Raw genomic sequence first — 26,377 nt, forward strand, 5'->3', positions numbered from 1 at the left:
CTAGTCACTGCGCCGAGGGTTAATTCACTTCAAACCATATTTGGAAATGCAACACCGTACACACAGAACATCAGAGAGGCAAGTATCGATAAGGAAGATAAACTACTTCTGTTATAATTCCTAGCCCTCGAAAGCAATCTAGACCGAGTAACACATGCAGCAAAACCAGGCAGCTATAAATGACGGAGCAAGCGGAAGAATTACGGTAGGTCAAGTCCGTATGTCGTCCATTGCCTATTTAGAGAAAGCATAAGGGAAGCGCGGGAGTCGGTTCATGCTGACATTCTCCTCCGCTGTCGTGATCCCTCCAACCATCATTCCAACCATCATCAAGAAAGAGAGCAACAGCTGTCGCTCAAGTCCCTTTTCCCAGGCAACCGTCCTTCTCTTTTTTCATAACGTCCATCATTTGCCGTCATTTTCCCTTCCCCTAGATGTTTCGTTTGCATGCCATCATATCCTTCTATCCATCCATCCATCCATCCATCACATATATACGCCTTTCACGCCCCACGGTGCCTTTGCATGACCATCCTGCCCGCCAGCCAACCTCCCACCCACCCATCCAGTCCTTCCGTGATAGTTTCGAGATCAAGTCCAGAAAAGCAAAAACAAAAACAGAACAAAAAAAACGCCTCTAATGCTCTCAGGAAATCAGGAAATCAAAAAGTGAGTGCGAATAAATACTGGCTGGCCGTTCCTTCGGCCATCCATGTCTCGTGGCTTCCTCATCTGGGTATTTTCGTTGAGTAATTCTGCTTGATGTTGCCGCGTTTCCCTCTTCGAAGGGCATGCATGTGGTTGTGCGTGCAGTTTGGGTGGTTGTAATATGTACCACGTATAGGGTATTGTGTTGTGGTGTGAGTGAAATTCGAAGCCGGGGACTGTGCTGATGACTATCATGCCGGGTGTTTTTGTTTTCTTTGCTGCTTGTCTTGTTTCTGCTTTAGAGCCATACCTATGGCATCCCTTACAGCTCCCGGTAATCACTCGGCCGGACCCGCCTTTGGCGGTTCTGGTGACGGTGCGGGTTGACGGGTTTCCTGAAGTAGGCATCGTCATCGTCGGCGGGCTGATGAGAAAAATTCTTGAATTGGTGCTGCTGGCCTTGATAGCCGCCACCATTATGCATGCCCATGCCGGCTGCTTGATTCATGACGTTCATTCTGCCACCGCCTGCTCGCATGGTGCCACCCATGTTAGGACCGTTCGGAACGCCGCCGTGGCCATTCATGCCCATGCCGCCATTGTTCCACATTCCGGGATTGTTGCCATTGGGCATTCCGCCGGGGCCACCGGGGAAACCACCTGGTCCCATCCCGCCGTTCATGGGTGGGAAGCCAGGTCCCATCCCACCGGCCAACATCGGATTCATCATGTGGTTCATCATACCCATGTTCATGTTGGGCATTCCCATACCTCCAAAGTTACCCATCATGGGCATGGCCGGGAACATTTGCGGCATGCAGTTCATAGCATTCATGCCATTCATGCCAGGCATACCGGGCATTCCGCCCATCATTTGTTCCATCATGGCTTGCTGCTGGGTTTGTTGGGTCTTCTGCTGCATGGCCTTGGGCGCCTTTGGGATCTTGGGGTTCTCCAGGGCATGTTCCGCAGGGCGCTTCTTCGAAACTTGCTGACTTCGCTCTTCCCGGTTAGCCTGTGTTGGTGGCGTTGTCTGGCCGGTGGAGCCGGATTGCATCGATGCTGCACTTGACGCTTGTGATGTCTGTTGCTGCGAGGCTTGCTGCGATGCAGATGGTGCAGTATCTGTCGGAGTCGGGGATTTGCATTTTGGCTTGGTTTCCTCAGTAGTAGTTTGGACGGCAGGGGCGTCGGTAGATGTCGGAGACTTTGCGGCTGTCGGGCTGTTGGGACTGCCAGGACTTTGAGACCCTTCTTTCGCCTTACTATTCTTTTCTGCAAGGAAAGCCTTGATCTTGTCAACTGCCTCCTCATCCGCCTTCAAGTCATCGATAAGTATGCCATCGGACTTGCAACCAGGGCAAATGAAGTCGCTCTCAATGAGGGCGTTGGTAATGCAATCATTGCAATACGTCTTCTCACAACACGGTGTCTTCATTGGGTCTATGAACAACTTGTGGTCGATGGGGCACTCCAGCCCACGCTCCTGAATCTCCTTATCTCCCTCAGGAGTAGCCTTTTGGGCTGCAGAATTCGACTTGGCCTTAGCCTGAAACTGTTCCCATGAAGCCTTGTCAGGCTCGGCAATGACGAACTCTCCGTCGGCATTGACCATGATGCCAGACGGGGTCTTGGTTTCGTCACCGTCCCCAGTCTGGCCTAGGGCCGTTGCTTTGTCTACTGTCTTGAGGAAGGATTTGGGAATGCCGGTAGTCCGCTTCACGCGGGGCCGGTTGTCATAGTCGGGGTTGTCGTTAGTTGGGCACAGTTGGATCCAGTGACCCTTCTCGCCACACCTGTAGCAAATGTATCCCTGCGGAGGGTCATGGTCAGGGACGTTGGCCGGTTTCTTGGGGCCAGACTTAGCAACATATTGCTGCCTAAACATCCAGGTTAGTATCAACACATTTGGCGGTTATCTAAAGCGATGGGGAGTGTACGTACGTAGCCATTTCCTCCTCCCTCGCGGTGAAATTCTCGGTCTGAGCTTGGAAGACAGCTGCCATCTTCTCTTCCTCAGTCATGGCACTGTTAAGCTGCACGACTGGATTGGCGACTGGCTTAGCCAAGGCCTTGACGATGGGCTGTTCTTTGCGCGATGAGTTCTTAGCGTGTACGGGCATTTTGCCCGAGACATAGCGAGCAGCTCCTCCCCTACCCTGTACCTTGGCGGGCATGCGGCGAGCAATGACCGTGGTTGATCGTGGAATAATGGTTGTATCATCATCGTAAACTGGACCCGTGTCAGCGTTCTGGGCATAGCAACTTTCAAAACCCACTTGGATGGTACTCACCTTCCTTCATGCCCTCGTCGGCAGCGATAATGAGGTCGAAATCAGTGCCATCGCCGAGCGCACTTTTCAGGATGATTTCACGTTTCAGTTCGAAGACGGATATGCCAGTTCCGTCGAACTCCACACGGGTGGGCTCTTTGTTAGACTTGAACTTGAAGAAGACTGAGGACTCCATGATGGGTTCAGCTTGATGCGATGTTGACTGTAGAGGCAATGGTCATAGGTTGCGCAACTGGGATGCCAAGCAGGATCCAGAAGTGACGCCGCGCCCAAGGCAAACACTGTACTATTAGAAGACTCTCCTAAACGATGTTGACGTATGATACGAGTTGGGGGCTGGGGCTTGTAGAATGATTTCTGCAATGTCTCAGCTGGTAGCGAATTTCTCCCCTTTCAACAAAAATATTAGGCTCGTTTCCTTGTTCCCCTGTTTTTCTTGCTCTTGGATTTGCAGAAGTTAGACTGAGTCAATTCTGAATGTACTCGTAGGAAGAGACACAAAGTGACAGATGAAGAGAAGGAAAGTACAAAGACCCAGCGAGACTGCAACAACCCGTTCAAAGGGGATGGATGGTACTGTTGGAAGACTCGCACTTGTATCCCGTCCCAGATATCAAATCAATTGCGCCACAGCCAGAGACTCAGATCACCTTCCAGGCCAGCCCAGCGAGCCAACAGCCAGAAAATATCGAGTTTCGAAACTTGTCAGTATGCGAAGCAAAAGCAAAATGAGGGCGGACTGGTGATATTCGAATGATGGCAGAATGATGGGACGCCGTCACGCGTTAGATGGATTGATAATGTGTCGGTTTTCGCTGTGGTATCGTGAAGCGTCGTCGCAGGTCACGTTCGGCTCAGATCGGCGGTTGTCGTTCGGTGCGCTGATGGAATGGTAAAGGATCGCAGCAAGCCTGTCGCAAATGGTGAGCGACGCGGCGACGCTGGGAAAAGAGCAGAATCGATGAATAGAAAGCCGGCTGATGCAGTTGTGATGGCCAACTGATTGATTCGCCGTGGTGTCGCGGACTGAAAGTTTTGCTGGAGGAAGAAATGAACGGGAGGGTTCGGGGCAGCTGAAATGGAAGTGGCCCACGGAATGTCATACGCTGGCGCCTATTGAATGGACGGATACAATGACTAAGCAGCCTGTGCATTGCAGGCAAGTGTGGTGCAGTGAAGGAAGCTCACTCATCGGACGTTTGAAGGAAGCGAGACGGGACACGGGTGCCTCCCCACTTTTCAAGTTGCGCCCGTGCCCTACACTGATGTATTCTACATACACTATGTAAATGACTAAGCCAATCACCCCGGCACTGGCGGCCAGCCGAAGACTGCTTGGCAGTGACTGGCAGTGGAAAACACCATCCACCAGCAGAAGCCCAAGGAAGCAAAGGTACCAACATAAATTTGATGATACCCATACTAAATCGGTGAAAGCATGTCGGTATGACCACACACGCAGGCTTTGAAATTACCTCTGGTTTTCCAGTTTGTTCTTTGTTCATTTCCCCTTCAATATCACGATTGCGGACGTTCAGGCCGGGTTATCGCAGGGTGCGCATTGCATTGCTGCAGGAGCTGCTTGCGCTAGGTGGGGAGGATTGCATGATGATGATGATGACAATGTTTCTTGCGTTGACAAGTGAGCAGTGGGAGCTTGGTTCCGTGTTACACACCCGCGAGGATAATGGCCAGACGCTCGACGATATCGTTGGATCATTCGAAGCAAATGAGCCCACGATCGTCAGAGTTGCGCAGTCCCCTCATTTTATCTGTGGCTCTTTTCTCTTTCTTTGTTTATACGTCCAGCTTTGGCCACCCGACTCTGATATTGTTGTAGCACTGCTGCACGACAGAACACTTTTCACGATTCTCCACTCTGCATCTAGGTACAAACACCCGACTAGAGGTAGGTGTACAGAACCCAGCGGGCACCTTGCTTCCATTTCCATTTCCACTTCCCCTGTTCTTACACTTACAGAGCCGCTACAGTAAAGTCCTTTCCCGCAAAGTGGAAAATGGAGCGGTGCCCGTTACCTCTAGCATAGCGTACCGGTATTTATCGGGTCCAGTCGTACCTACATACCTACCTGCCCTGTAGGTACACTACGTAGAACTACATACACTACCTAGCCGCGGGAGTGTGGCTCCTCCATCGGCCCATCCCGTCGGTTCGTCGTCGGGTCACTTTCATCATCGCTTTTCCGTCGCTCTCGGCTCTGGCTTGGTACTAAAGTAGAGGTACCTTTTTTCCCAAGTTTACAAATCCTGCCGGCCCCGCGTCAACCATCTTTGCTCTTCCTTCCCCAACTTTCCTACCTTACCTACCACAGCCTACAAGCACCTCTGTACTAAAACTTCAGACTACCATCATCGCACCACGGCAATTGGGAAAAGAGGATTTGACAGCTTTCTGTGGCCGTGCTCCGTTCCAATGTCAAAACCTCTTTACCAGCGATCGTGAGCTGCGCTTCTCACAGATAAATTACATACACGATTCGTCCCGACAACGTCCACGATTACAACATCGCCACCTCCAGTGACTTCATTCCAGACTCCCCACGTTTAGGCAAGCCACCGCTATTTACCAATTCTATCTGGAGTCGGCCATCCGCCCGAGCCTACCTAGCTTCGAACCGTGCTTTCTATACACATCCAGCCCTAGGAACCAGTCATCCGAAACTCGAGTGCTTCATAGTCCCATTGCTGGACAAGTCGATACGTACCGAAATCTTCCATACGGCACTAGCAACGATCCTCACCCTCTTCCTCGGTCAAAATGGTTCTCACGCACACTACCAACCATACTTATAGCCATCCTTTCCCGACCGTCACGCTCGCCTTCTTCCTCCGGTACTGCTCCCCGCAGCTCAATCCCTTTTCTCAGCATGTCATGAGCACCGACACCCTTTCATCACATGTCGACCCGGCCACCGGCCGTCTGCACACGACTCGCATCCACCTCAAAAAGTCGCGTATGCCGCCTGCTATCATGAAGATGCTCCCCACTAGCATTACGGGTGGTGCCACGACCGAGAAGGCGTCCTATATCATGGAGACCAGCGTTGTGGATATGAAGGAGGGCTGGATGTCGACCGAGAGCCGGAACCTGAACTTTGCCGGCGTTCTGTCGGTGGTGGAGAAGCAGATCTATACGATCCCAACGAGCACTAATGAGATTGGAAATACGACCGACGTTGCCACGACGGTGGTCTTTCGATCTCGCTTTGGGGAGCGCATTCGCGACAAGTTGGGACACTTGCACGCGCATGAAGTTGAACAAGAGAAGGGCGGCTTCTTTTCCCGGCTTGGCGCCCATGGTATTCAACGAAGCATCGAGAGCCTGGCGTCGAAGAAGACCCAAGACCAACTTGGCAAGAGCCGAGAGGGAATGAAGCTGATTCTCGAGCGACTTCGCCAGTCGGGCATCATGGGCGTCCTGGAGCTCAGAAAGATGGCACGGGAACGCAACATGGAGAAGGCTTGAACGAATTACCGAGCTAGGGCTATAATGACCATCTAGGCCTTCGGTCGTGCTCTGGGGCCTTTCCCCAAGCTTATGATTTGTTTACTTGCCCTTGCCACCGTCTTTGTCCACCATTGGGCATCATCAAGACGTATCCGACCCTGTCCTCTGCTCAATCTGGGCAAAAAAGTCTCGGTGGAAGTACGCGGACGAAAGACGCATCTTTTCCACGGCACCGCAAGACGAGTTAGGCCACAATCTCTGTGAGCTGTCTTTCTTGGTGTCGTGCTGTACACTACAACATTGTCGTTGATTTTAGCATGGCGTTGGTGTAAGGTTCTGTGTTGTCACTGGGTCGCATACGATGAGGGAAGTCATCCTCACGACACGCTCACACGCGAGCATATACCCGCGTACCCATTCTTGAAGTTTGTGAAGGAGGGGGCCGGCAACTACGGCGTCAGCCAACTGAATGAGGGGACTGCGTGTACCCTATGTGTTATTTTATTCCACTCTCTTTGTGTTGGTATTGGTTATGAAAAAGAAACGGTTTTAGCAATGAATGTCTCACTGATGTGTATTGTGTATGTATATCGTATAGGTCTTAACGGAAGGCTCAGAACTGATCGTGCGAAAGGAAATCGAATAGGAGACATGATGAAGACGTTGAAGACGTTACAACACGAGCGTGATGCATTACTGTTCAGCATTTCTTGTCAATCTTGTTTTCTGGCAAAGTTCCGTTTCTACAACGTGCTGACCGGTTTCCAGCGCAACATGTAGAAAATTTTTGATCGTTTTGAGCCCCTCCTCATTTACCGACTGGTATCGAAACACTTCATCCATCATAACCTTCATCACCATTACGCCCCCTTCACCTGACAAACCTGCCCCTTCCACCTCCATGCTGTTTCCCCGTCTTACCCGGGGACTGACTCCAGCTCTGAGGCGCCGTCCCCTCGCCCAAAGGCTGCTGGCTCTGCGGCGCATCCGGGTCTGTCGTGAATGGGACCGTGCAGTTCAAGCAGTTAACTCTGCCCAGCAAGAACTCTAGCTGCCTGTACGCCGCCGACGGCGCATACTGCGGCACCATGTGGCCCGACATGTCGATCTGGACCCAGGTCAAGCCTCGCTCGCTGCCCATGGATCCAAACACGCCGCCGGCCGCCAGCGTCGACAGGTCCGACATGGTGTTGTACGGCACATAAAACGGTTGGTCGGGCTTGTTCTGGAACCCGAGCTTGCCGCCCCAAGTCATGTTTTGGATGCCCAGGAGGGTGCCGTTGGCGATCAGGACCATATCCAGCGCGCCGTGGCCGATGATCACGTTCTTGGTCGCATCGATGACGTGCGGCAAGGCATGGAAGCTCGACGGCTCCGACCGGTCGCGTCCGCCCACAAACACGTTCTGCTCCGAGCAACTGGACCACTTGACGTTCTCAGGGGCGTGGACTGCCTTCTTGACGTCGTCTCGGTCAAAATACACCTTGGCACCCTCGGGTAGGTACCCCATCGATCCCGGAAACCCAAGCACGTCCCACAGCAGGGGACAGGTGGTGGCCACCTGGTAGATGTTGAAGCACGGGTTCAACAGCAAAATGGCGTCGAAGATCTCGTAGAACAGTCCCCAGCATTCGTCGCGCGTGGTGCCGGTCTTATCGGTACCGGGCAGCTTAGAGGGCTGTAGGCCCTTGGGCGGATACACCAGGTACTGCGAGACGAAGTCGGAATAGCCGCATTTGGCGTCGACCGACTTGATGTGCTCCCGGAAGGTGTCATTGAAGGGGAAGAGTCCCGACCAGTACTCAGTGAACTGAACGACAGGGACCTGCTCGGCGACTTCGTCCCACGAGATTACAGGATCGTAGATCATCAGGCCGGACATGTCGTAGTAGGTCTTGTCATTGGCGTCAAGGAAGGCGGAGGCGATGTAGGGGCAGTAGAGGCCGGCATAGGATTCGCCGGTGATGTACACCTTGTAGCCCTGCATGGCAAAGGTGTCGATGAAGTTCTTCCAGAAACCCATGAATTGAGCGGCAACATCCTCTTCGCTAGTGGCGGTGACGTTGCCGGTAGAGAAGCCGGTGCCGACGGGCTGCTCGACCCAGATGACGTTGGTCAGGGTGTGCCAGCTCCAGGGGTTCTTGACGGGCTTGTAAGTGCCATACTGCCAGAGGAACGGTCCGTTCTCTTGGAGGAAACCTTCCAGTGAGGAGCAGCCGGGCTAAGAAAGTATAGTTTGTCAGGCTGATATATTCATATTAGGGGTTTGATAAGGTTGAACTTACACCACCGTTGAGCCATATCAGAATTTCCTTCTTCGCAGCGGGGTTCGTAGATGGGAAGAACCACCAGAAAAGCTCGCTCTTCTCCTCGGGGTCCTGGCTGATGGGCAAAGTGCCAGCATAGGACTCTCCCACATCAAAGTCAACATCAGGAATGTTCTTCCCGTCGACGGCAAACCCTGCGTTTATGTATGTCAGTTGATGAGCCGAGCTGCGTTCAAATTGGATCAAAACTCACTTGTGGTGTTGGCATTCAGGAACTTGGGCTCCTGAACCTTAGCAACATCACGCTCGACGGCCGGGGCAGCCTCGACCTTCGCAGCGTGATTCTTGAGTCTGTTGGCAACATGTTCTAGGTACTTCTTCTCAGCCTGGCCGAAGCTAGGACCGCCAGCGGTGGCAGTTGTCGCTAAGAGTAGCGACGAGACTAGTGCGGTCAGACGCATCTTGTGCTGACAGCTTCTTTCGAGCGACAACTGGAAAGAAGGCGCGTGCAGTATAAAGAAGAGAAGTGAAGGATGGTGGTGATAAGAAAAAAAAATCCAGAGGTTTTACAAGTGAGGTAGGGAGGGGGGGGTTTCACCATGAACTTAAGTACTAGACCGGCCAGAACAGAGCTTCCTTCCTTTTGAGTTACTTCGTTCCTGAAGTTCCCAACGGAAGCAACGATAGTCTTGGGAATTGACGAGGATGGTGTGTGTAGATCAGAATTTCAACTAGCTTAAACAGAAAAGGGAAGTGATCTGAGGCTGGAGTTCCACTCCGCCCTGCCTAGCTTCCGCGCTGACATGGCAAATAATAGCCTTCTTCCGAGACCGCCTCCATTCTTGCTGGTGCTACTGTGAGCTTTCACGGTTCGGATATTTAGAGACTTGACCGATGACACTTTTTTTGGTCCCTCTACTCTTTGATGATGCTGCTATGACAGAAAAGAATCAGGAGCAAAAGGTCCAATGGTTTTTTTTTTTTTTACACTTTCCCGCTCTGTCCATGGTATCCCTCAAGCATCAACGCTGTTGGGAAGGACAAGTCACAGGAGGATGGGGCTTGGAAGGGTGGTTGGTCCCGGTCTGTCACGCACAAACGTTTGCTTGTAATCCCACCGTGTATCCTGTTCCCGTCCTTTCCTCTGTAGCGAAGCACCACCTACCCGTCCTGGAAGTTGAGATACCACCATTTCCGTAAATGTTGGGATGTAAGCAATGAAAAACCAGGCTGTTGGTCGCGAGTAACAACTGAGGTAGGATGGGCATGCAGAAAGTGGCACGCATGTCAGACAGAAAAGTTGACAGGACCAGACCAGCAAGTAGCACCATCTGCTCTCGGACTTGCACAGCAAGTTTAATTGTGTCGTTGGTGCAGCATCTTGGGAGGGGTGGGTTACGTGCGCCGTGTGGTGGTGGGCATTTTCGTCATCATACCTAGTTTGGAATCAACGAGTCGAGGGAGGGAGAGAGAAGATATGGAAAGCCTACGTTGAAGAAATGCAATGTTGGTGATAATGGCAGCCTAGGATGACATGAACTGCGTCAACCTCCCGATGAAAAAGCCGGGCTGCCGAAATATCAGCCAATACGAAGCACACACATTTTGTTGGAGTCATCGAGTACGCATCAATCCCTGGCAAGTACATGAAGTACGTTACCTCATCCCCATTATTCTTTGGAATACCATAGCTCCATCCCGCGGCGCAAGCAAGGGACACGGAACATTGGAGCAAAGAAAGACTCACTTTCTCCCGGGCAGATGCGGACGGTCCCGGACGGTCCCATACGATGGCGAAGTCGTCTAGATTTCGCGCAGAATTTCATTAGGACAGAAAAGAAGTCAAAAGATCGAAAACTACGGCTTCGAATCCCGGGCCGTCTATCGATCGGTTCGCTATGTTTCCGTCGGCAGTTGGCGACAAGGGGATGAATATCTAGTTGTCCTCCGTCTCTCGGGACATCTCAATGGCAGAATGCAACTTCAGCGTTTCACTTGCGACTTGCGATACAATGAATCTTTGTCCGTCCATGGAAATGTTCCCCACGCTCACGAAGCGCCGGGCATGCTGCACACTGCACGGCGGCGGTCCACAACGGCCGCCACCATCCCAATATGGCAGGTCACTTACAAGTCTGGGGCAATGATTGGTCAACGGAAAACGTCCGCTCCGGCCCCTGTCCATCGCTCGCTCAAGTTTGTCAACGGTGCCGATCGTACAAAACTCGCGGTGCCGTGTCGAGGTTCCTGGACCCTTGATGAAGATGGTTATGTTCCCGGGCTAGCAAGTGTTCCAACGAGGCTTGGCGCCGCGCAAATCAAGCTTGACCAGGCGGTACTGCGCAAAGGGATCCAAGCCGATCGAATAGAGTCGGTATTCTGACCAGCCGTGGTTTGGTTGCGAAGGGGTATTTTACACGAAGAAAAAAAAAAAAAAAAAAAAAAAAAAAAAAAAAAAAAGAAAGAAACCCGCCATACACATATTCACAGGCTCCTGTGTGTGTGTATGTGACATGTGTGTGTGTGTGTGGCTGGTATTTGTAGCGCGCGGTGAGTATGACGTCTTCAGATGCGCCCCGAACTCGGCCTTACTTTCCGCCTTTTTTCTTTTTATCAGATCCTCCCACCGCTCCTCTAGCCTGCGCCTCTTCCTGAGCGATGAGGTTTCGGATATCCATGGCTGTTAGCCATGATTGCACGCTGTTGATGACTTTATCCAACACCTCCCCGCCTTGTAAGACATTGGGGAGATTGTGGACGTCCAGCCCACTCCGATGATCTGTACACCGGTCCTGCTGGTAGTTATACGTCCTGATCTTATCACCGCGCGACATCTGTGACTGAGACAGCACACTATCTCTCAGATCCTTTGCCTGCGCCTCTCTTTGTTCTCGCCTTAGCGACGCAATTCTCGAACGCAGCAAGCGCCAAGCCCTTTCTCTGTTCTGCTGTTGCGATCGCGAATCTTGCATGCTGACCTGGATACCGGTCGGGATATGGGTCAGCCGAATAGCAGATTCTGTCTTGTTGACGTGCTGACCGCCGGCACCGCTCGCGCGCATCTTCTCTGATTTGACTTCTGTCGGATCAACGTAGAAGTCACTTTCCGGGTTGTTGAAGTCATTCTCGGCATCGGTGCTGTTTTCGGGGAAGGATGGCAAGACCCAAACTGCCACTGCACTTGTGTGAGTGCGTCCCTGCTTCTCGGTCGCAGGAATACGCTGCACGCGATGCATACCCGCCTCTCCGCGGAATGCTGCGAAGGCGCCGGGATCCGTTACTTCGAGGATAGCTTCCGAGATGGGAACCTCACCGTCTAAGCCTGGCGTACGGTCTTCGGCTTCCTGGTACGAGATCACCCGCGCAGAATATCCCTTGTTCTCGCAATATCTCTGGTACATGCGGAAAAGGGTGTCGGCGAAGTGGCGCCCTTCAGTGCCTCCTGGCCCAGGATGGAGTTCTATCAAACACGGCATGTCTGCAAACGGGTGCTTCGGTGTCAGGGTCGCTGAGAGATTGAGCCCCAGAGTTTCCAGGTGCTTTTTGGTTGCATCGAGATCGTCGTTAGCAAGCTGGCGTAGCTCGGCGTCGTCTGACTCCAGAAGTCCATTGAGCTCATCCAGTGCTGCCTTGGCCTTGTCCAGCTCTTGTAGGGCAGCGACAACCTTTGAGATTTCACCGGCGCGCTTCGCGGCTGTGGGCTCGTACTCGCTCTCGAGTTGCTTCGTCAATTGCTTGTGCTCAGCGGCTAGTTTTCGCGCTCGGTCGAGGAGGACAGGTGGGAGTCCTGCGAGTGGTTGGCTGGCTTCAACAAGAAACGCGTCAGAAGGTGTCCCTCGGCAGATCGGATTCCACGGCTTGCGATCAGAATCTTGGGGGGAAAAAAAATGCTTCCACTTGGGATGCTGCGTACACACCTGTGCTAGCTTTGCGAAGCTGAAGAGAGACGAAGACACCCGAGCGCCTTAACGAATGGGCGCAACTCCGACATAACCACGGTGCCGCCAACATGGTTGCAGACAGGCGGAAAACCTTTGCGACATTCAGATAGCTTCCAAAGCTGGCCGTGTTAATGTCAAGATCGGATCGATGTCAATCTCACTGGGAACTGCTCCTCCCACTTTGCGGACGGAGGGGTTCCCAAATTCCTTCGTTAGGTCAATTGATCGTTACGCAGCGCGGGTCTTTCCCCCATACATTATGCATTGCCTGCCGGAAATTTGTTGTATTTTGCCGTAAGTAGCCGCCTGCCGGAAACAATCTGATGTCAGTCTGGACCCCCACATCCCGGCAGAAAGCGATGAATGGCTTTCCATTGCAGCCCCTCCCCCCGCCGCAGCGTGTGTGCCTGTTCCGCCGTCTGAGGTGTCGTCGCAATTCGTTCCCCTGGACGAGCCACCCGTTCGAGCCGTATCGCACTTGAGTCACTGTCAGCCAAAAGAGGCTCCTGTTTAAAGGACTTTTCGACAACCCTCCCGGATTGCCACCAGCACTCAGCAGACATCTTTCAACATGGCGACCAACGTTAACGCCGAGGCGCTCAAGGAGTCGCCCATCCCCGATGCGATCGAGAAGCACGCTGCCTCCAAGCAGACAGTGGACCCATACAATGTCAGTTCTGGTTAGATCTGTGTACTTTGCATATGTACGGCGCATTGGTCTGACTGCCTCTCTTCCGTCGCGAACAGGTCCAAGGCGAAGTGGGCGAGGATGGCGTTGTTAAAGCCATCGATTACAACAAGTTGATCGAGGAGTTCGGCACCAAGAAGATCGACCAGGCCCTGCTCGATCGCCTCGAGAGGGTCACCGGCAAGAAGCCCCATCGCTTCCTCAGGAGAGGCATTGTCTTCTCCCACCGCGATCTTGAGCTTATTCTCGACCGCTATGAGAAGGGCGAGCCCTTTTACCTCTATACCGGCCGCGGCCCTTCCTCCGACAGTGTCCATGTTGGCCACACCATTCCCTTCGAGTTCACAAAATGGCTTCAGGATACCTTCGATGTTCCTCTGGTCATCATGATGACCGACGACGAAAAGTATCTCTTTTCCGACAAGAGAACGATTGAGGAGGTTGAGGGCTACTGCAGCAACAACGCCAAGGACATCATCGCCGTCGGCTTCGATCCCAACAAGACTTTCATCTTCAGCGATTTCCAGTATATGGGCGGCGCCTTCTACAAGAACGTTGTGCGCCTGTCCAAGCACATCACTCTTAACCAGGCCCGCGCCATCTTCGGCTTCAACGACAGCACCAACATTGGTCGCATTCACTTCGGCAGTATCCAGGGTGCCAGCAGTTGGGCGTCGTCCTTCCCCCACATCTTCGGCGAAGATGAATCCAAGACCGTCGCTATTCCCTGTCTCATTCCCTGCGCCATTGATCAGGATCCCTACTTTAGAATGACTAGAGACGTCTCCGCTCGTTTGAAGTACAAGAACTCCAACATCTCGTACGCGAAGCCGGCCCTCATCCACTCCCGTTTTCTTGATGCTCTGCAGGGCCCCGGCACAAAGGTACGTACTGGGAGTTGATCCCTTTGTCTAAAATTGATCTTGGCATCAATTGACATGTGTATAGATGTCCGCTTCTATCGACGAGTCTGCTAGTAAGTCATTGTCCCTACTGCTGCAGGCGCAGACCATGACTGGACCTACCACATGGCTTGTTGCGGTGTTCTATCCGAACCTGTTGCTGACCCTTCAAAACAGTTTTCATGAGAGATACCCCCAATCAAATCAAGAACAAGATCAACAAATATGCCTTCTCGGGTGGCAAGGTCACCGTTGAGGAGCACCGCGAGAAAGGAGGTGACACTAACGTCGACGTTGCCTACCAGTACTTGCGCTTCTTCCTCGAAGATGACGAGGAGCTGGAGAGGATTCGCGTCGCCTACGAGTCTGGTGACATGCTGACTGGTGATCTCAAAGCAATCTGCATCAAGGAGCTTCAAACATATGTCGCCGCTTTCCAGGAAAGGAGAGCCAAGGTCGACGACGAGGCTGTCAAGCTATTCATGACGACACGCCCTCTTAAGTGGAACGGAAACCCGCGCGCCCCTATTGTGGTGCCTCAGGTGCAAAAAGCTGATGGGGAGGCGGCCGCTGAGGGCGGAGATGGAAAGTTGACCAAGAACCAGCTCAAGAAGCTCGAGAAGCAGAAGCAAATAGAGGCCAAGAAGGCTCAGAAGGCTAAGGAGAAGGAGGAAAAAGACAAGGCGGTTGCCCAGCCCTAAAGGAAAGAAAGAAGAAAGAAAGAAAGGGGACAGCAAAAGGGAAAATTCCTGAATTGAAATTCGTTCAACCGTTACCTCCCGTTTTCCTTACTAGCCCGAAGTATTCTGGAAGGTGATGGCATCGGAAAAGATGCGCGAACAAGTCACTTATACCGATAACCGTTTATGTCACGTCATTCACGATCATGATATCAACAGAGATGGGAGGGAATATACAGTATACTGTCGAAAAAAAGTAGTAGAAGACGATGGAACAGACCAACACCAAACGGGTAAGCAACGCTGAGGGTATAACCTGATCAAACGACCAAAGCTGATACATACGACCACAGATGGTAGAAAACTCGGGATCCCGTCCGCTCTCCCATAGATAAGCTACCAATCGCCTGACTAGTAGTTGGGTCGGTGACGACCAGCGAATCCCAGGTGTTGTATGTTTTTTTTTTCCTTGTGTGTTTTTTTTGGGCGATGTCATGCTATAGGCAAAAAGGACCGAAGTACTCAAGAAGAAGCGAAGCGAGTTGTTAAGCTGTTTGCATTCCACTCAGGAGGGGTTGAAATGCAAAAGACCACTCCAAATACCGTGAGGCTTTCCACACCACTCCTTCCACGCCCAAGGCAGAACGTAGAAGGCATAAGTGCCGGACAAACGCGTGTCCAAGATGGTCATAACATTTTAGATCGCCGGGGGGGAGGTAACAGCATCAGACAAAATCGAGACCACTTGTCCATTCGATAATGTAACAAGATTATTACTTGCCTTGATTTACCATGTCGTCAAAAGGATCGTCGGCGTCGTAAGAAAGCTATGCATTGTGTGATCCCCACTTGCGTGCTTTACAGTGGTAGAGCCATATTGAATAGACAGTCAAGAAGAGCCAATTTCCAAGCTAGCCAAGGGTAACATCTATCAAAGATACATCAGAGTAGCTCTGAAGGAATTTTGTAAGACGCGTGTGGTAAGTTAGTTGTATAGTCCGAAGGAAATCGACCAAACTCTGCAGCAAAACCTTCCAGGCAGTCGGGTATCGGCGTCAACAAGTTAGGTCTAGATTAGGGAGGACGGTAAATTTTCGGGGTTTTTAAGCCATCACGATATGTTGCTCCTTATTGCGATCTCACATACTAGAAGAAATCGAACCTGGCCTTATAGACTTGAAGACAATTAAACGCATAAGGAAGGTTCTGACTGCTGTCAAGCCTGATGCAGCAAAAAGATTCTAGGTCTTAGAGTTTGTCTCATCAGGTTGACAGAGTCAAACCGCATTGTTGATAGAGAGAAACATAGATTCAGAGTGACGAAAATGAAAAGGAAAAAGAGAGAAAACCAAGAAAATATGTAACAGTGAGCGCAGTGACTTCATCAGAACGAGACAACAGTAGACTGAACACAAAAGCTAGAAGATCCACCCATGGGAAAAACTGTAGACGCATTTGATCAGCAGAGAATCGAAGCGAAGCCATGAGAGATTATGTTGAAATCGCCTTTTCAGAGGACTGAACAAACCAGGCATCCGTCATAATACAAAGTTACTCCTACATTAACAAAGATTGTTAGAGAAACTGCACATGGGGTGACACAGATACCGGAGGCAGGATCACATCTTCCCACCGTACTCTTCACCGGAGTAGACACAGCCGGGTAGCCCACACTCTTTGCTTAATGCTGTGAACTATACGAACCTTCCTGGACTATTGTTAACTTGATTATGGTTCAATTCGAAGAAATGATGATGGTTTACCCCTTGTGGCGTAGAAGCCGGCTTGCACATGCCATCTCAGTTCTTCGTGTTAGATATGCGGTACAACAGGACACAAGCAAGATAGTCGAGCAACGTCACAACGACAACGCCACTCATGTTTAGTTTGGACTAGGACCGGGCACTTGACTTGGAGCACAACAGAAGGGATGAATAGTCCCCTGGGGAAAGAGCAAAGTGACACAAAAGAAAACTCAAAGAACAGGCAGGGTTTAGTTTTCAGCCTCTTGACAGCATGGAATAAGGAAAAGAAAAAGAAAACATCAAAAGATCTGATCCGACCCAGGCTCGATCTGGGGACCTTCAGTGTGTTAGACTGACGTGATAACCAACTACACCATCGGACCTGTTACTGTTCGAGACCCTTTGAAAATGCGTTCTTATGTGCTTTGCATACTGAGGCGGGGAATGTTTGAGAAAAAAAAAAAAGAAGAAAAAAAAAAAAAAAAAAAAAAGGTGGAAACATCACGACAGGCTCCATCCTTGTCATCTTCAAAAGCCAACAAAAAGGAAGCTCTGAAGAGTTGTGCCCAATAACAGGATTGAACTGTTGACCTTCGCATTACTTGATATCAGAAGACTGATATTAGTACGACGCTCTAACCAGCTGAGCTAATCGGGCTTTGACGAAAATCTGTAATGTTATCTTTATTGATATTCCCAAGGCATGGGAAAGCATGGAAGTTTGTACGGGACAGGTGATATTCCTTTCATGATCCGATATGTGTGAGGATATATACTCCTTGAACGCCTGACACAAAGGTAAACCGACCCTTCATGCACGCCTCCATGAATCGCATGATACGCTGGATGGTTGCTAAAGTCGTCAAAGTAAAACAGACCTGTTTTCTTGACCGGGAACGTATCCGGAATCTGATTAAACGGATTATGAAGTCCTAAAAGCGTGACCCCCGCGCACTCCTTGACCTTCACACACGCCCTCGCCACCTTTTCATATCCATCCTTTTGCCACTCTCGACTCGTCTCATTCACCAAAATGGTCTTCCTCACATCCAGCTCCGTAAGCGTCACCTTCTGCCACTCCCGCTTGCATGTACCCCTTCATCATCTCCTCTAGAATCCTTCGCTATCGGGCGATGATCCGCGTACACTACATAGGTATGTGCTTGCATGCCTACGCCGTCAACACACAGGCCGGCATCACGGAGCATATTGATCAACCTACTCGCGCTCTTTTTCTTAACGGACACGGACCTCCCGATACCGTTTTTATTATGGTAAAGCTTCGCGCACTTAGGTTGACTTCGACGGCTGTTGCAAACGCAAGACGGAGGTACTCCTCCTCCGAAACATTGTAGAAGATATTCTGTCTATAGCCGGCGCCCTCATCGTTCAGCGGTTTCGTGGACCACGTTTCAGACGTAGCACTTACGAATGTAATGGTCCATGATCCCCATGATATGCTGGCTGGTGATGTCGGTTGCGGCTCCCGAAGTACTTGAGACCGGCCAGGGTGGCTTGCAGTGAAGTTGGGCGGCGGCGAGACGGGTAAGGATGGGTTGAACAGCTGTCTATGTCAAGAAGGTGAGCCGCATCGCGAATGTCTACGACTGTGATACTTCTTGTGATGCTGGGGAGGGGGAAGGCGAGGTGAGAGGCAAGAACTATCACTCGAATGAAAAGTGAAAGACTTCCAGTCGCCTTCTGTCAAGCATGTAGACTGAAGGCATGGAAAGACACATCACACTACTTCTTATACCCTTGTGAGATTGTTCGGTACCGTGGCAACGGAACAATGATATGGAGATCTTGCCATATTATTTACCCGCTGGTACCTTGATAAACTTCCATCAAGCGATGGTGATCGATCACATACTTCCATTCACCTTCCCCATTGTTGAAACCTGAGACACCGGAGGCTTGACCCGACCGTGAGGTATACTCATTTAACCGTATCGGACGTTAGCATCGCCGACAAGTTTCTTACGGGAGGTCTGGTATTCGGCTCTCCGCACTTCCTCATGGGTCCTCGTCCGCTAGCAACATTATCCAAAATCCCCAAATGTCGACTGAAAGGAACCTACCCTGAAGTACACAGTAACCGATATTTCGTGCCCAAGGCTCCGATGTAACTAACTTGAAGGCTTGCATGAACTATTGAATATCACGTACAGTGATGTCAAGTTTATCATCATGGTCCTCTCGCTGGTGGACCAGTCGCCAAGAATCTCTGATCTGACATACGTCATATGGTGGTTTGGTCGATAATCGATCTCGACACTCGCTCTGCCAACCAGAATAAATGCCGTTTGAGTTTGAAATAACGTCAAGTATGGATCCTTAAATATCCACACGCACTCAAACTAGGCCAACTGATGGAGATTGCCTATCCACGTACACTGCTGTTCGGCGGTGGGCCGTGAAGGTTATACGTAACTGATGCCGGGTCAAGAAACAGCGCCATGCCAAGACTTATGGCTGAAGATGACCAGGAGACACTGTGTGGATAGTTCTGTAGGAGCCAAAAGTGAGAGTGGACGATAAATTATCGATCCAAGTTACCGTTCATTCAATATGCCGGGGTATTAGTAGGATGAGAAAAAGCTCAATGATCTATGTAACACGCAGTTGGTGTTCCCGAACGCTCCACGATGAAATCAAGTTATGCCTGAAAGAAACCCAGAAAGCCAAACCCAAAACCCGTCCCCGCCCTTCTTTTTTTTTACTCCGAAACAGCGCCAAAGCAAGTCTCCATGATAATACCCGTAATCTGGTAAGGGTCGGCGTTGGACGCAGGGCGACGGTCCTCGAAGTAACCGTAGCCCTTGGCGCCGCATTCCCTAGGAATACGGATAGAGGCGCCGCGGTTGGCAACGCCGTATGTGAAAGAGTCGATAGAGCCGGTCTCGTGACGGCCGGTAAGACGCTTATCATTGCCCTCGCCATAGACGGCAATGTGCTCCTTATGACGGGCCTCGAGCTTCTTGATGGCATCCTCAATGTACTTCATGCCACCCTCCTTGCGCATGTTCTCGGTAGAGAAGTTGGTGTGGAGGCCCGCGCCGTTCCAGTCACCGGGAATGGGCTTGGGGTCGAAGGAGACCTTGGCGCCGAACTCTTCCGACACGCGGTGGAGGAGGAAGCGAGCGAGCCAGAGGTGGTCACCCATCTCGATGCCGTCGCAAGGGCCGACCTGGAACTCCCACTGAGCAGGCATGACCTCGGCGTTGGTGCCAGAGATCTTGACGCCGGCGTACAAGCAGCACTTGTAGTGCGCCTCGACAATGTCACGCTGGACAACCTTGCCAGTGCCGACACCGCAGTAGTAGGGGCCCTGGGGAGCGGGGAAACCGTTTCTGGGCCAACCATAGGGCCTGTCGTTGATGTCGAGGAGAGTGTACTCCTGCTCGAGACCGAACCAGGGAACCTGGTCGGCATGAGCCTCCATCAACTTGGCGGCTTCATGTCTGTGGTTGAACTTGTTGGGGGTGCCATCGGCGTTCCAGCACTCGGAGAGGACGAGAATGTTGGGGCTACCACGGAACGGGTCAGGGAAGACGGCTACGGGCTGTGAGAGGAAAGTCATGTTAGTGCCATGGTTCGGCAAAGCGTGCAAGAATGCCAAAGCCTGCTTTAACTTACCTTGAGGTAGACATCGGAGTTCTCGCCGGGGGCCTGGCCAGTCGAGGAACCATCGAAGTTCCAGATGGGAAGCTCCTCAGGGAGATATTGGCTCTCCTTCTCGGGAAGAGTCTAGAACAAAGCTGAGTTAGCAATCATGTCATGCGCAATGTCTGAAGCACATCGTCCGCGTTGTTTGCAGGTCGTCACTCATTCGGCGCATCCGAATCACCGCATCCGTTATCGTTATGCATCGAGATTCGGGGGTAATGGGATCGCCGTATAGACTAGCGGCTGGACTGGTCGGCATTGTGCGCAATCAATGCTCGCCGCGATAAGCACGGGTCCAGCCAAGAAATGCTCTCAGCGGCGGGCGGCGGCGGTCTCGACGCAGGGTGGGTAAGCATCGTGGATTGCGTGTGAGTGAGCGGGATATGCTAGATTTTTGCAGGCGAGCGACGGCCGGTGGAGAGAGTGGAGTTCGAGATGCGAAGCCAGCGGGGCCATTTCCTTCTTGTCAATGCCGCTTGGGTTTCGGGCGTGGGTCCGCCGGGCAGCCGGTGGGTAACCGAGAGGGCGCCGGGATCCTCTCCCGAGTCGCGCAGCCATAAGGAAACGGGGAACAGATGAGCTGTATCATCCTGTCACACTTCTCGCATGGCTGCGCCACAAAGAAAAGGCCAGGGCCCTGCACAGCTTCCAGAAGCCAATGCACCCGAGGGCTGGTGCAGAGACCGACACCGCGTCACCGCGGGCTGAAACCGGTCTTGCCGGGACGTGAACGAAGCGTGAATAATGTGAGGAAAGGGATTCGAGATCGTTCCACTCTCATCGTCGTGGTTGGCTGTTTGGGTCGTGCACTCAGAGAGGACGAAGGGCAAATCGGGGGAGCCCGTCGATGATTGGCTGATAATATGGTGGATTCGAGGATGCGCCGAGAGTGACAACGGATGGAAGAGCTCATGAAACAGGGCGCGAAACAATGCGAATAAAAGAACAACAAATAGACGAGAAAGAAACTCACCCTCGACTTTGACCTGGTGCCGCCTTCGCTGTCGATCCAGATGTACTCGGCAATGAGCTGGCCGTTCTGGGGAAGACGCAAGAACTTCTTGAGGTTCTCGGCATTGGAGAGGATTGTTGATTCTGACGCCTGTAGCCCCGGTGTGGTCAGTGACCAAGTTCCAGCATGTATACGTGCCAATGACCCCAAACGACGCAACCTATCGATCAGGTGCAGGCTGGGATCGTTGGATGCCATAGGCGCCGTATGGCACAAGGGGTATGGGTACTCACCATTTTTGTGGTGTGTGTGTTTGTGTATGTGAAGATGAAAGATATTACGTATGGACAGGAATCCGGGGTGTTGTTCGGGCAAGCAAAGTAGTGAGGACGTGTTGCAATATAAAGGCTGGTGCAATGGGGTAAACTAGCGCCCAAAAATATGATAATGATAAAGAGAGGAGACAACAGATACAGGCTGCAGTTTCAGCGGGGTCTGAGGCTTTTTATATTCTTTGCTTTATGTCGCCAGGCCTCCTCACCGTTGTCGCAGAGCAAAGATACATCCAGGAATGCGATGAGGTACTCGAGACACGGTGCAGGGTACGTGCGGTACGGAAGCGAATGTATACCGTGCATCAAGTCAAAGAAACTTTTTCTGGCCTTGGATCCAGAGATAAGAAGCGGCACTCAGGAAAGCAGGGGTTGCTGGCCAAAAAAAAACTCTGGCGGGCCAAGCGACACTCCCCGGAGAATCGAGAAATGCCTGAGTGCGTGTGCTGTGTGCGGCGTCATGGGTTGACACACGCAAAACTTCCATCCAGGAGCCCGTGCATGCCATCTTGACGGTCCGCCCAAACGAGAGTGGGGAGTCGAGACAGTCTAATCCGGTGAGTTCAGTGGGGAGGACAATTACTCTTGTCAAGCCTACTGGTCACGCTCAAGAGCCCAAGAGCCCGGCCAGGTCGTCAGTGGGATGGAGAAGGCAGGGCGAGACAAGGCGGGGGCGAGGCGAGGGCTGGATTTTTGCTAGGTACAACTACGTTGACAGATGTAGAGTATAATGTACTCCTCCCCAACACATGTACACCCTGAGGTAGGTAACGACGATACACAGGAGGTCCAACTTGTTGTAGGTACGTACCGACTCGAACGGTCGTCCAGGAACAATCTCACTCTGCAGATATCTAGACCAACGACACCGACCATCGGTTCGTCTTTACTGCCTCTACGTTTTTTTTTTATAACTTCCATTTCCAGGAGATTATAGGCATTGATTTTAACTAGGCATTGTCACTGTGTTCATTGGTAACCTCTCAATACGTGTAGTCTCCGACGTGTCTCTAACGATCCATGCAGAATTCTAGACCAAGGGAAGTCGCTGTTGCTGTGCACTACCAGCAAGCATACCAACCTAGCCCAGGTAGTGTTCCCCTGCCCCGGGTGTCCAGTTCTTCGCTGTTGCCCTTCTGTGTTCTATTTCAGTCGGGGCACTGCACTCCAGAAGATAGTGGGCACGTTTGGCACATTTGCCGCTTCCACAGGGTCTCAACAAACCTAGAGGTAAATAGGGGGGGTCAGTGTACCTGTTACGACAGCACCGGCAAGCGGCAGCCTTTCAGGAGAAATGGTCTATGATCGTCGGAACCAAAAGAGATGTTCCAAGTTCTTCCCCCATTACGTAGAGAACTGGGGACTCATCCTCATCTCCGAGTTTTACTGTTCAGTAGTGTAGTGTCGTGACCGTCTTTGCGTCTCGCTGTGCCTCTGGCATCCGCCCGTTGGTCCAGTGTCCACCCGCTCGTCCGTACATGGTGTCATTCCAGCATCTCCTTTTTTTTTTTTTTTTTTTCTTTTTCTTTTGGTGGTGGTGTTTGATAGTTTGGATTGAGCGAGTTGAAGGCGGTAGCTCGATAGAGTTTGGCAGCCGCCATGTTGATTTACATTGAAGCTGAAACCTTTCTGCTCGGATTGTATTCTCCGCCTTCGTTGCGAAAGGCTTTTAGAAGTGACGATGGCTTCCTTCAGGGTCGTCGACGGCTTGCGGGGAAATTGCCACCGAGGGGTTGAGGTCCCCTTCCGATCGAGGATCGAGGGTGAATGAGAAACTACATAGTACACACACTACCGATGGCTTCGGCTCAGATGCAACTTTACCCGTTTACAAGATCGTCATTACCTCGAGTGTTGTACGTAAAGGTAGACAGCTGAGGATTAAGTAATTCCCGCGTTTTGTATCGTAGTCACCTACGTTATCCATGCCTTGTCTTTAACTTGTGAGAGCGTTTGATGCTTTGTCATATAATATCTGGATGAGATATTTCTTTCAAGCGGAAGCCTTCATTTAACGATGCCTGTCCACGCGGCTGAAAAGTAAAGTGTGGTGGTAACGTCCAAAACGGATTCCAAGGGTGCACGGAAGCGTGGGGTGGAGTGTCCTGCCGCAACTTTGAATGTTCCACAGCATCACAACTCACAAGCAGAGTACGACACCACACACAAATCGACATTGAGGGCATACACCCTCATCGTCACTGACTGGAGCGATGGAGCGGGAACTGCATTCCATCCCAAACCCAAAAAAAAAAAAAAAAAAAAAAAATGCTTCCAACCTCGCCCAGCAGGGGGGGCTGATCTGTCGAGTCATTTGGATGGATCTTTGGTCGAGGATCTTCTCTCGATGCCCAGGCGTCCCTGGCGCTCCGCTAGCGGTTATCTATCCCCAAACGAGCGTGCCTGTTGTCATTCAAGAAATCGCTTCAGGCATCGTGACCGTACGGCGTTCCACCGGTAGTCCACCGTCGGCACCCCGCTATGACTCTTCGGCCCGGAGGGCTCCTCTCTCTGTCAGGCGGAAACACTGGCGGATAAGGTGGGCGGATACCTTTCAGGTTGAGCAAGAATCGAGCCGCGATTGTCAGTTCCATTGAAAGAGGGGCAAGAGGAGCAGCCTCTTGTGCCTGCAGGTTGCCAGGGGCATTTTCAAGTTTGAAGTGTTGTTGGTGCTGACAGTTGACATATGACCGTGTAACGGCTCGAAACCCCTGGATCCGGGGATGAGAGTTCTGTCGTGGCATTTCAACATTGCTCCAGATCCGACCTCAAGAGATCCTTCGTCCTGTGGAAGGTTTCAAGAACTTCCAGTCCATATTCTTCAACTTCACATTGGGAGAGAATCACGACCTTCAACCCAGCCCCTGCCAAGACCGTATCCTTTTGTTTGTTGACATGATCTGGTCACGCTTGTGTTTTCTAGGTACCTATCCACCCAGGATTGGAACTGTATATGTATTGCCCCTGTTCCTATAAAAAAGTAAATGCTAATCGCTTGAACTCGTGTTGAGTACGGACGGGTTCGTGATAAAGAGATACAGAGAGGAGACGGCTGACTGGCACTGAGTGCAATTCTATCCTTGTTTATTCCGATTATTGTACACACTGTGTACAAGCGCTCCGTCAGTCCAAAGTCAGGCGCGTGGTGTCCAGAATTTTTTTCTGTGTGGAATCTCGGTCGGCTAGATCGTCGTCGTCGACGATAGTGCTCTTAGCAAAACGCCAGTCCTGAACGAGTGGTATACAGCCCCGCAACATATCGTACAGGTTGTGCGTCCAGAAACGCTACAAACAACCTAACTTGAGACGACGAAGATTGTCTGAATTTGCCGGCTTCAAATTCCTAAGTTTCGGCATTCATCGTCCAGCCTCCCATGGAGCCAGAAACGGATTGCTCAAACGCAGACGGGTCACCAATGGGAATCAAGTCAAAAGTCAGGATGGAAGGTCAAAAGAAGAAGTGGAACCCCCAACAAAAGGAGCACGAGTGAAACCCGGAAAACGTCTTGCCCTTCACTTGCACTGCATACAGGTATCCGTTGTTCAGGACCTACCGGGCTACGTATGCCGCTATGGTATCATCTTAGCGCAACCTTTCAGCGCAACCGTTCGGCTGCAAGGCCCAGAACAAGCCGGACCTGCAAACCGCCCACACAGAGCAGCATTGGCGGATCGGTGCAGCATCGGTACAGCCGCCGGGGAAGGGAAACAGGCGAGCGTTAAGTACCTGTGAAGTATGGATCCGTCCATTCTGCCCACGACCCGCCCAGCCCGACGGTCCGTTCTCGGGGAGTCCCAGGGACCAACCTTGTATCCTTGTAGTTTTGTAGGTAAGAATAATTCAATTGAATCGCCCAATTCCCACGGCATCGATGTGGCTATCACAGCCGATTCGCTCTTTGGGGCTAGGCAGTGCCGTGAACACCACACTTAACCTGGATCTTATCGCAAACTTCTCATTGGTCGCTTATTTGAAGATTTCGCTGCCCACTTTTTCCATCTTCCAACGTCTTGTCGTACCGTGTTCTTCCCATCTCTTCCATATCATTCGAGTTTTTCTCGTTTTCGAAGGGGTGTTGAGGACTCGTGAGCAATCCTGCTGTTGTGTGTGCTTTCCATCTGCTCTTTGGACAAGGTTGGGAAAAGACGGACTGCAAGATCCACTAACGGAATTGGCGGTAGATCATCGCGAAACGTGTTAGCTGAAGTTCCACCACACCTTCCATAGAAATGAAACCCCCGTTCCTTTTCCGTGAGCCCCTGCATAGGTATGTTGTTCCCTTGGGCTTGGCCACAGATCCACGCCTCTTTCCCGTTCTTTCCCCAGAGTCTGCCATGTCTTTACACAACCCGCATTTTTCTCGGCTCCTCCCCGCATTCAGATCACTGCTCCCCCATGAACCCCGGCCTTTCCCGAGATCTTCCCGTAAGGATGTCAAAGTGCGGTTCCCGCCTTTTTTCTTTTTCAATAACCTCCGTCGGTAGCGTCGTTTCCCTGCTGGCAAGGGCCAAGAAAACACTCGTTCCAAAGGACGAGACGAAAATAGACGAGACGTCAAATCACATGCCTTTTGTGCTTTACCATCCATTCCAAGACTCCTGCTTCCGGATGACCAGAAATACGAAATATGTTACAAATAATAATGGGTTTCAGACCGCTTCTTGTCCGTTTTCCATTTACGACGAAACCCAACTCCCTGTTGTAAAAATGCCTCAGTAAAAGAAAAAAAAAAGTACCTTTGGTCACCTCAGCTTGCTTAATTGCTCTGCTTTTACGTCCAGTCCGTCAA

General features: G+C 51.5%; 6 protein-coding genes and 4 non-coding genes across 10 annotated transcripts; 3 read left to right on the forward strand and 7 right to left on the reverse strand.

The window, feature by feature from the left end:
- Positions 1–75: 75 nt before the first annotated feature.
- NCU06718 (zinc knuckle domain-containing protein) lies at positions 76–4,159 on the reverse strand. Its single transcript, XM_955805.2, has 3 exons — positions 2,943–4,159; positions 2,593–2,881; positions 76–2,528 (listed from the first exon to the last, which is right to left on the reverse strand). The coding sequence occupies exons 1-3, from the start codon at positions 3,115–3,117 to the stop codon at positions 971–973; spliced, it is 2,022 nt and encodes a 673-aa protein (XP_960898.1). The 5' UTR covers positions 3,118–4,159; the 3' UTR covers positions 76–970.
- NCU14080 lies at positions 3,201–3,994 on the reverse strand. The gene has a single exon (XR_897909.1). It is a non-coding gene; the product is annotated as a ncrg167 (non-coding RNA).
- A 606-nt stretch (positions 4,160–4,765) lies between the features above and the next one.
- Positions 4,766–7,150, forward strand: NCU06719 (MSF1 domain-containing protein). The gene is made up of 2 exons (XM_955806.2): positions 4,766–4,851; positions 4,924–7,150. The coding sequence occupies exon 2, from the start codon at positions 5,722–5,724 to the stop codon at positions 6,427–6,429; it is 708 nt and encodes a 235-aa protein (XP_960899.1). The 5' UTR covers positions 4,766–4,851; positions 4,924–5,721; the 3' UTR covers positions 6,430–7,150.
- Positions 5,204–9,371, reverse strand: NCU06720 (carboxypeptidase cpdS). The gene is made up of 3 exons (XM_955807.3): positions 8,932–9,371; positions 8,697–8,872; positions 5,204–8,632 (listed from the first exon to the last, which is right to left on the reverse strand). The coding sequence occupies exons 1-3, from the start codon at positions 9,137–9,139 to the stop codon at positions 7,283–7,285; spliced, it is 1,734 nt and encodes a 577-aa protein (XP_960900.3). The 5' UTR covers positions 9,140–9,371; the 3' UTR covers positions 5,204–7,282.
- A 1,763-nt stretch (positions 9,372–11,134) lies between these two features.
- Positions 11,135–12,819, reverse strand: NCU06721 (peptide chain release factor 1). Its single transcript, XM_955808.3, has 2 exons — positions 12,596–12,819; positions 11,135–12,483 (listed from the first exon to the last, which is right to left on the reverse strand). Exons 1-2 carry the CDS (start codon positions 12,687–12,689, stop codon positions 11,267–11,269), a joined length of 1,311 nt encoding a protein of 436 aa, XP_960901.3. The 5' UTR covers positions 12,690–12,819; the 3' UTR covers positions 11,135–11,266.
- Positions 12,820–12,969: 150 nt separating this feature from the next.
- trp-5 (tryptophan-5) lies at positions 12,970–15,665 on the forward strand. The gene is made up of 5 exons (XM_955809.2): positions 12,970–13,289; positions 13,367–14,191; positions 14,256–14,283; positions 14,387–15,182; positions 15,243–15,665. The coding sequence occupies exons 1-4, from the start codon at positions 13,191–13,193 to the stop codon at positions 14,908–14,910; spliced, it is 1,476 nt and encodes a 491-aa protein (XP_960902.1). The 5' UTR covers positions 12,970–13,190; the 3' UTR covers positions 14,911–15,182; positions 15,243–15,665.
- NCU15623 lies at positions 15,249–15,348 on the forward strand. The gene has a single exon (XR_897910.1). It is a non-coding gene; the product is annotated as a 5S ribosomal RNA (ribosomal RNA).
- Positions 15,666–16,943: 1,278 nt separating the features above from the next.
- On the reverse strand, positions 16,944–17,017 carry NCU15121. Its single transcript has one exon. It is a non-coding gene; the product is annotated as a tRNA-Val (tRNA).
- Positions 17,018–17,197: 180 nt separating this feature from the next.
- Positions 17,198–17,292, reverse strand: NCU15122. Its single transcript has one exon. It is a non-coding gene; the product is annotated as a tRNA-Ile (tRNA).
- Positions 17,293–18,392: 1,100 nt separating this feature from the next.
- On the reverse strand, positions 18,393–21,996 carry gln-1 (glutamine-1). The gene is made up of 4 exons (XM_955811.3): positions 21,549–21,996; positions 21,277–21,405; positions 20,274–20,384; positions 18,393–20,199 (listed from the first exon to the last, which is right to left on the reverse strand). The coding sequence occupies exons 1-4, from the start codon at positions 21,549–21,551 to the stop codon at positions 19,354–19,356; spliced, it is 1,089 nt and encodes a 362-aa protein (XP_960904.2). The 5' UTR covers positions 21,552–21,996; the 3' UTR covers positions 18,393–19,353.
- Between the last annotated feature and the right edge of the window lie 4,381 nt (positions 21,997–26,377).

The sequence above is a fragment of the Neurospora crassa genome, linkage group V (genome assembly GCF_000182925.2).
Source record: "Neurospora crassa OR74A linkage group V, whole genome shotgun sequence".
In the NCBI taxonomy this organism is placed as follows: domain Eukaryota; kingdom Fungi; phylum Ascomycota; class Sordariomycetes; order Sordariales; family Sordariaceae; genus Neurospora; species Neurospora crassa.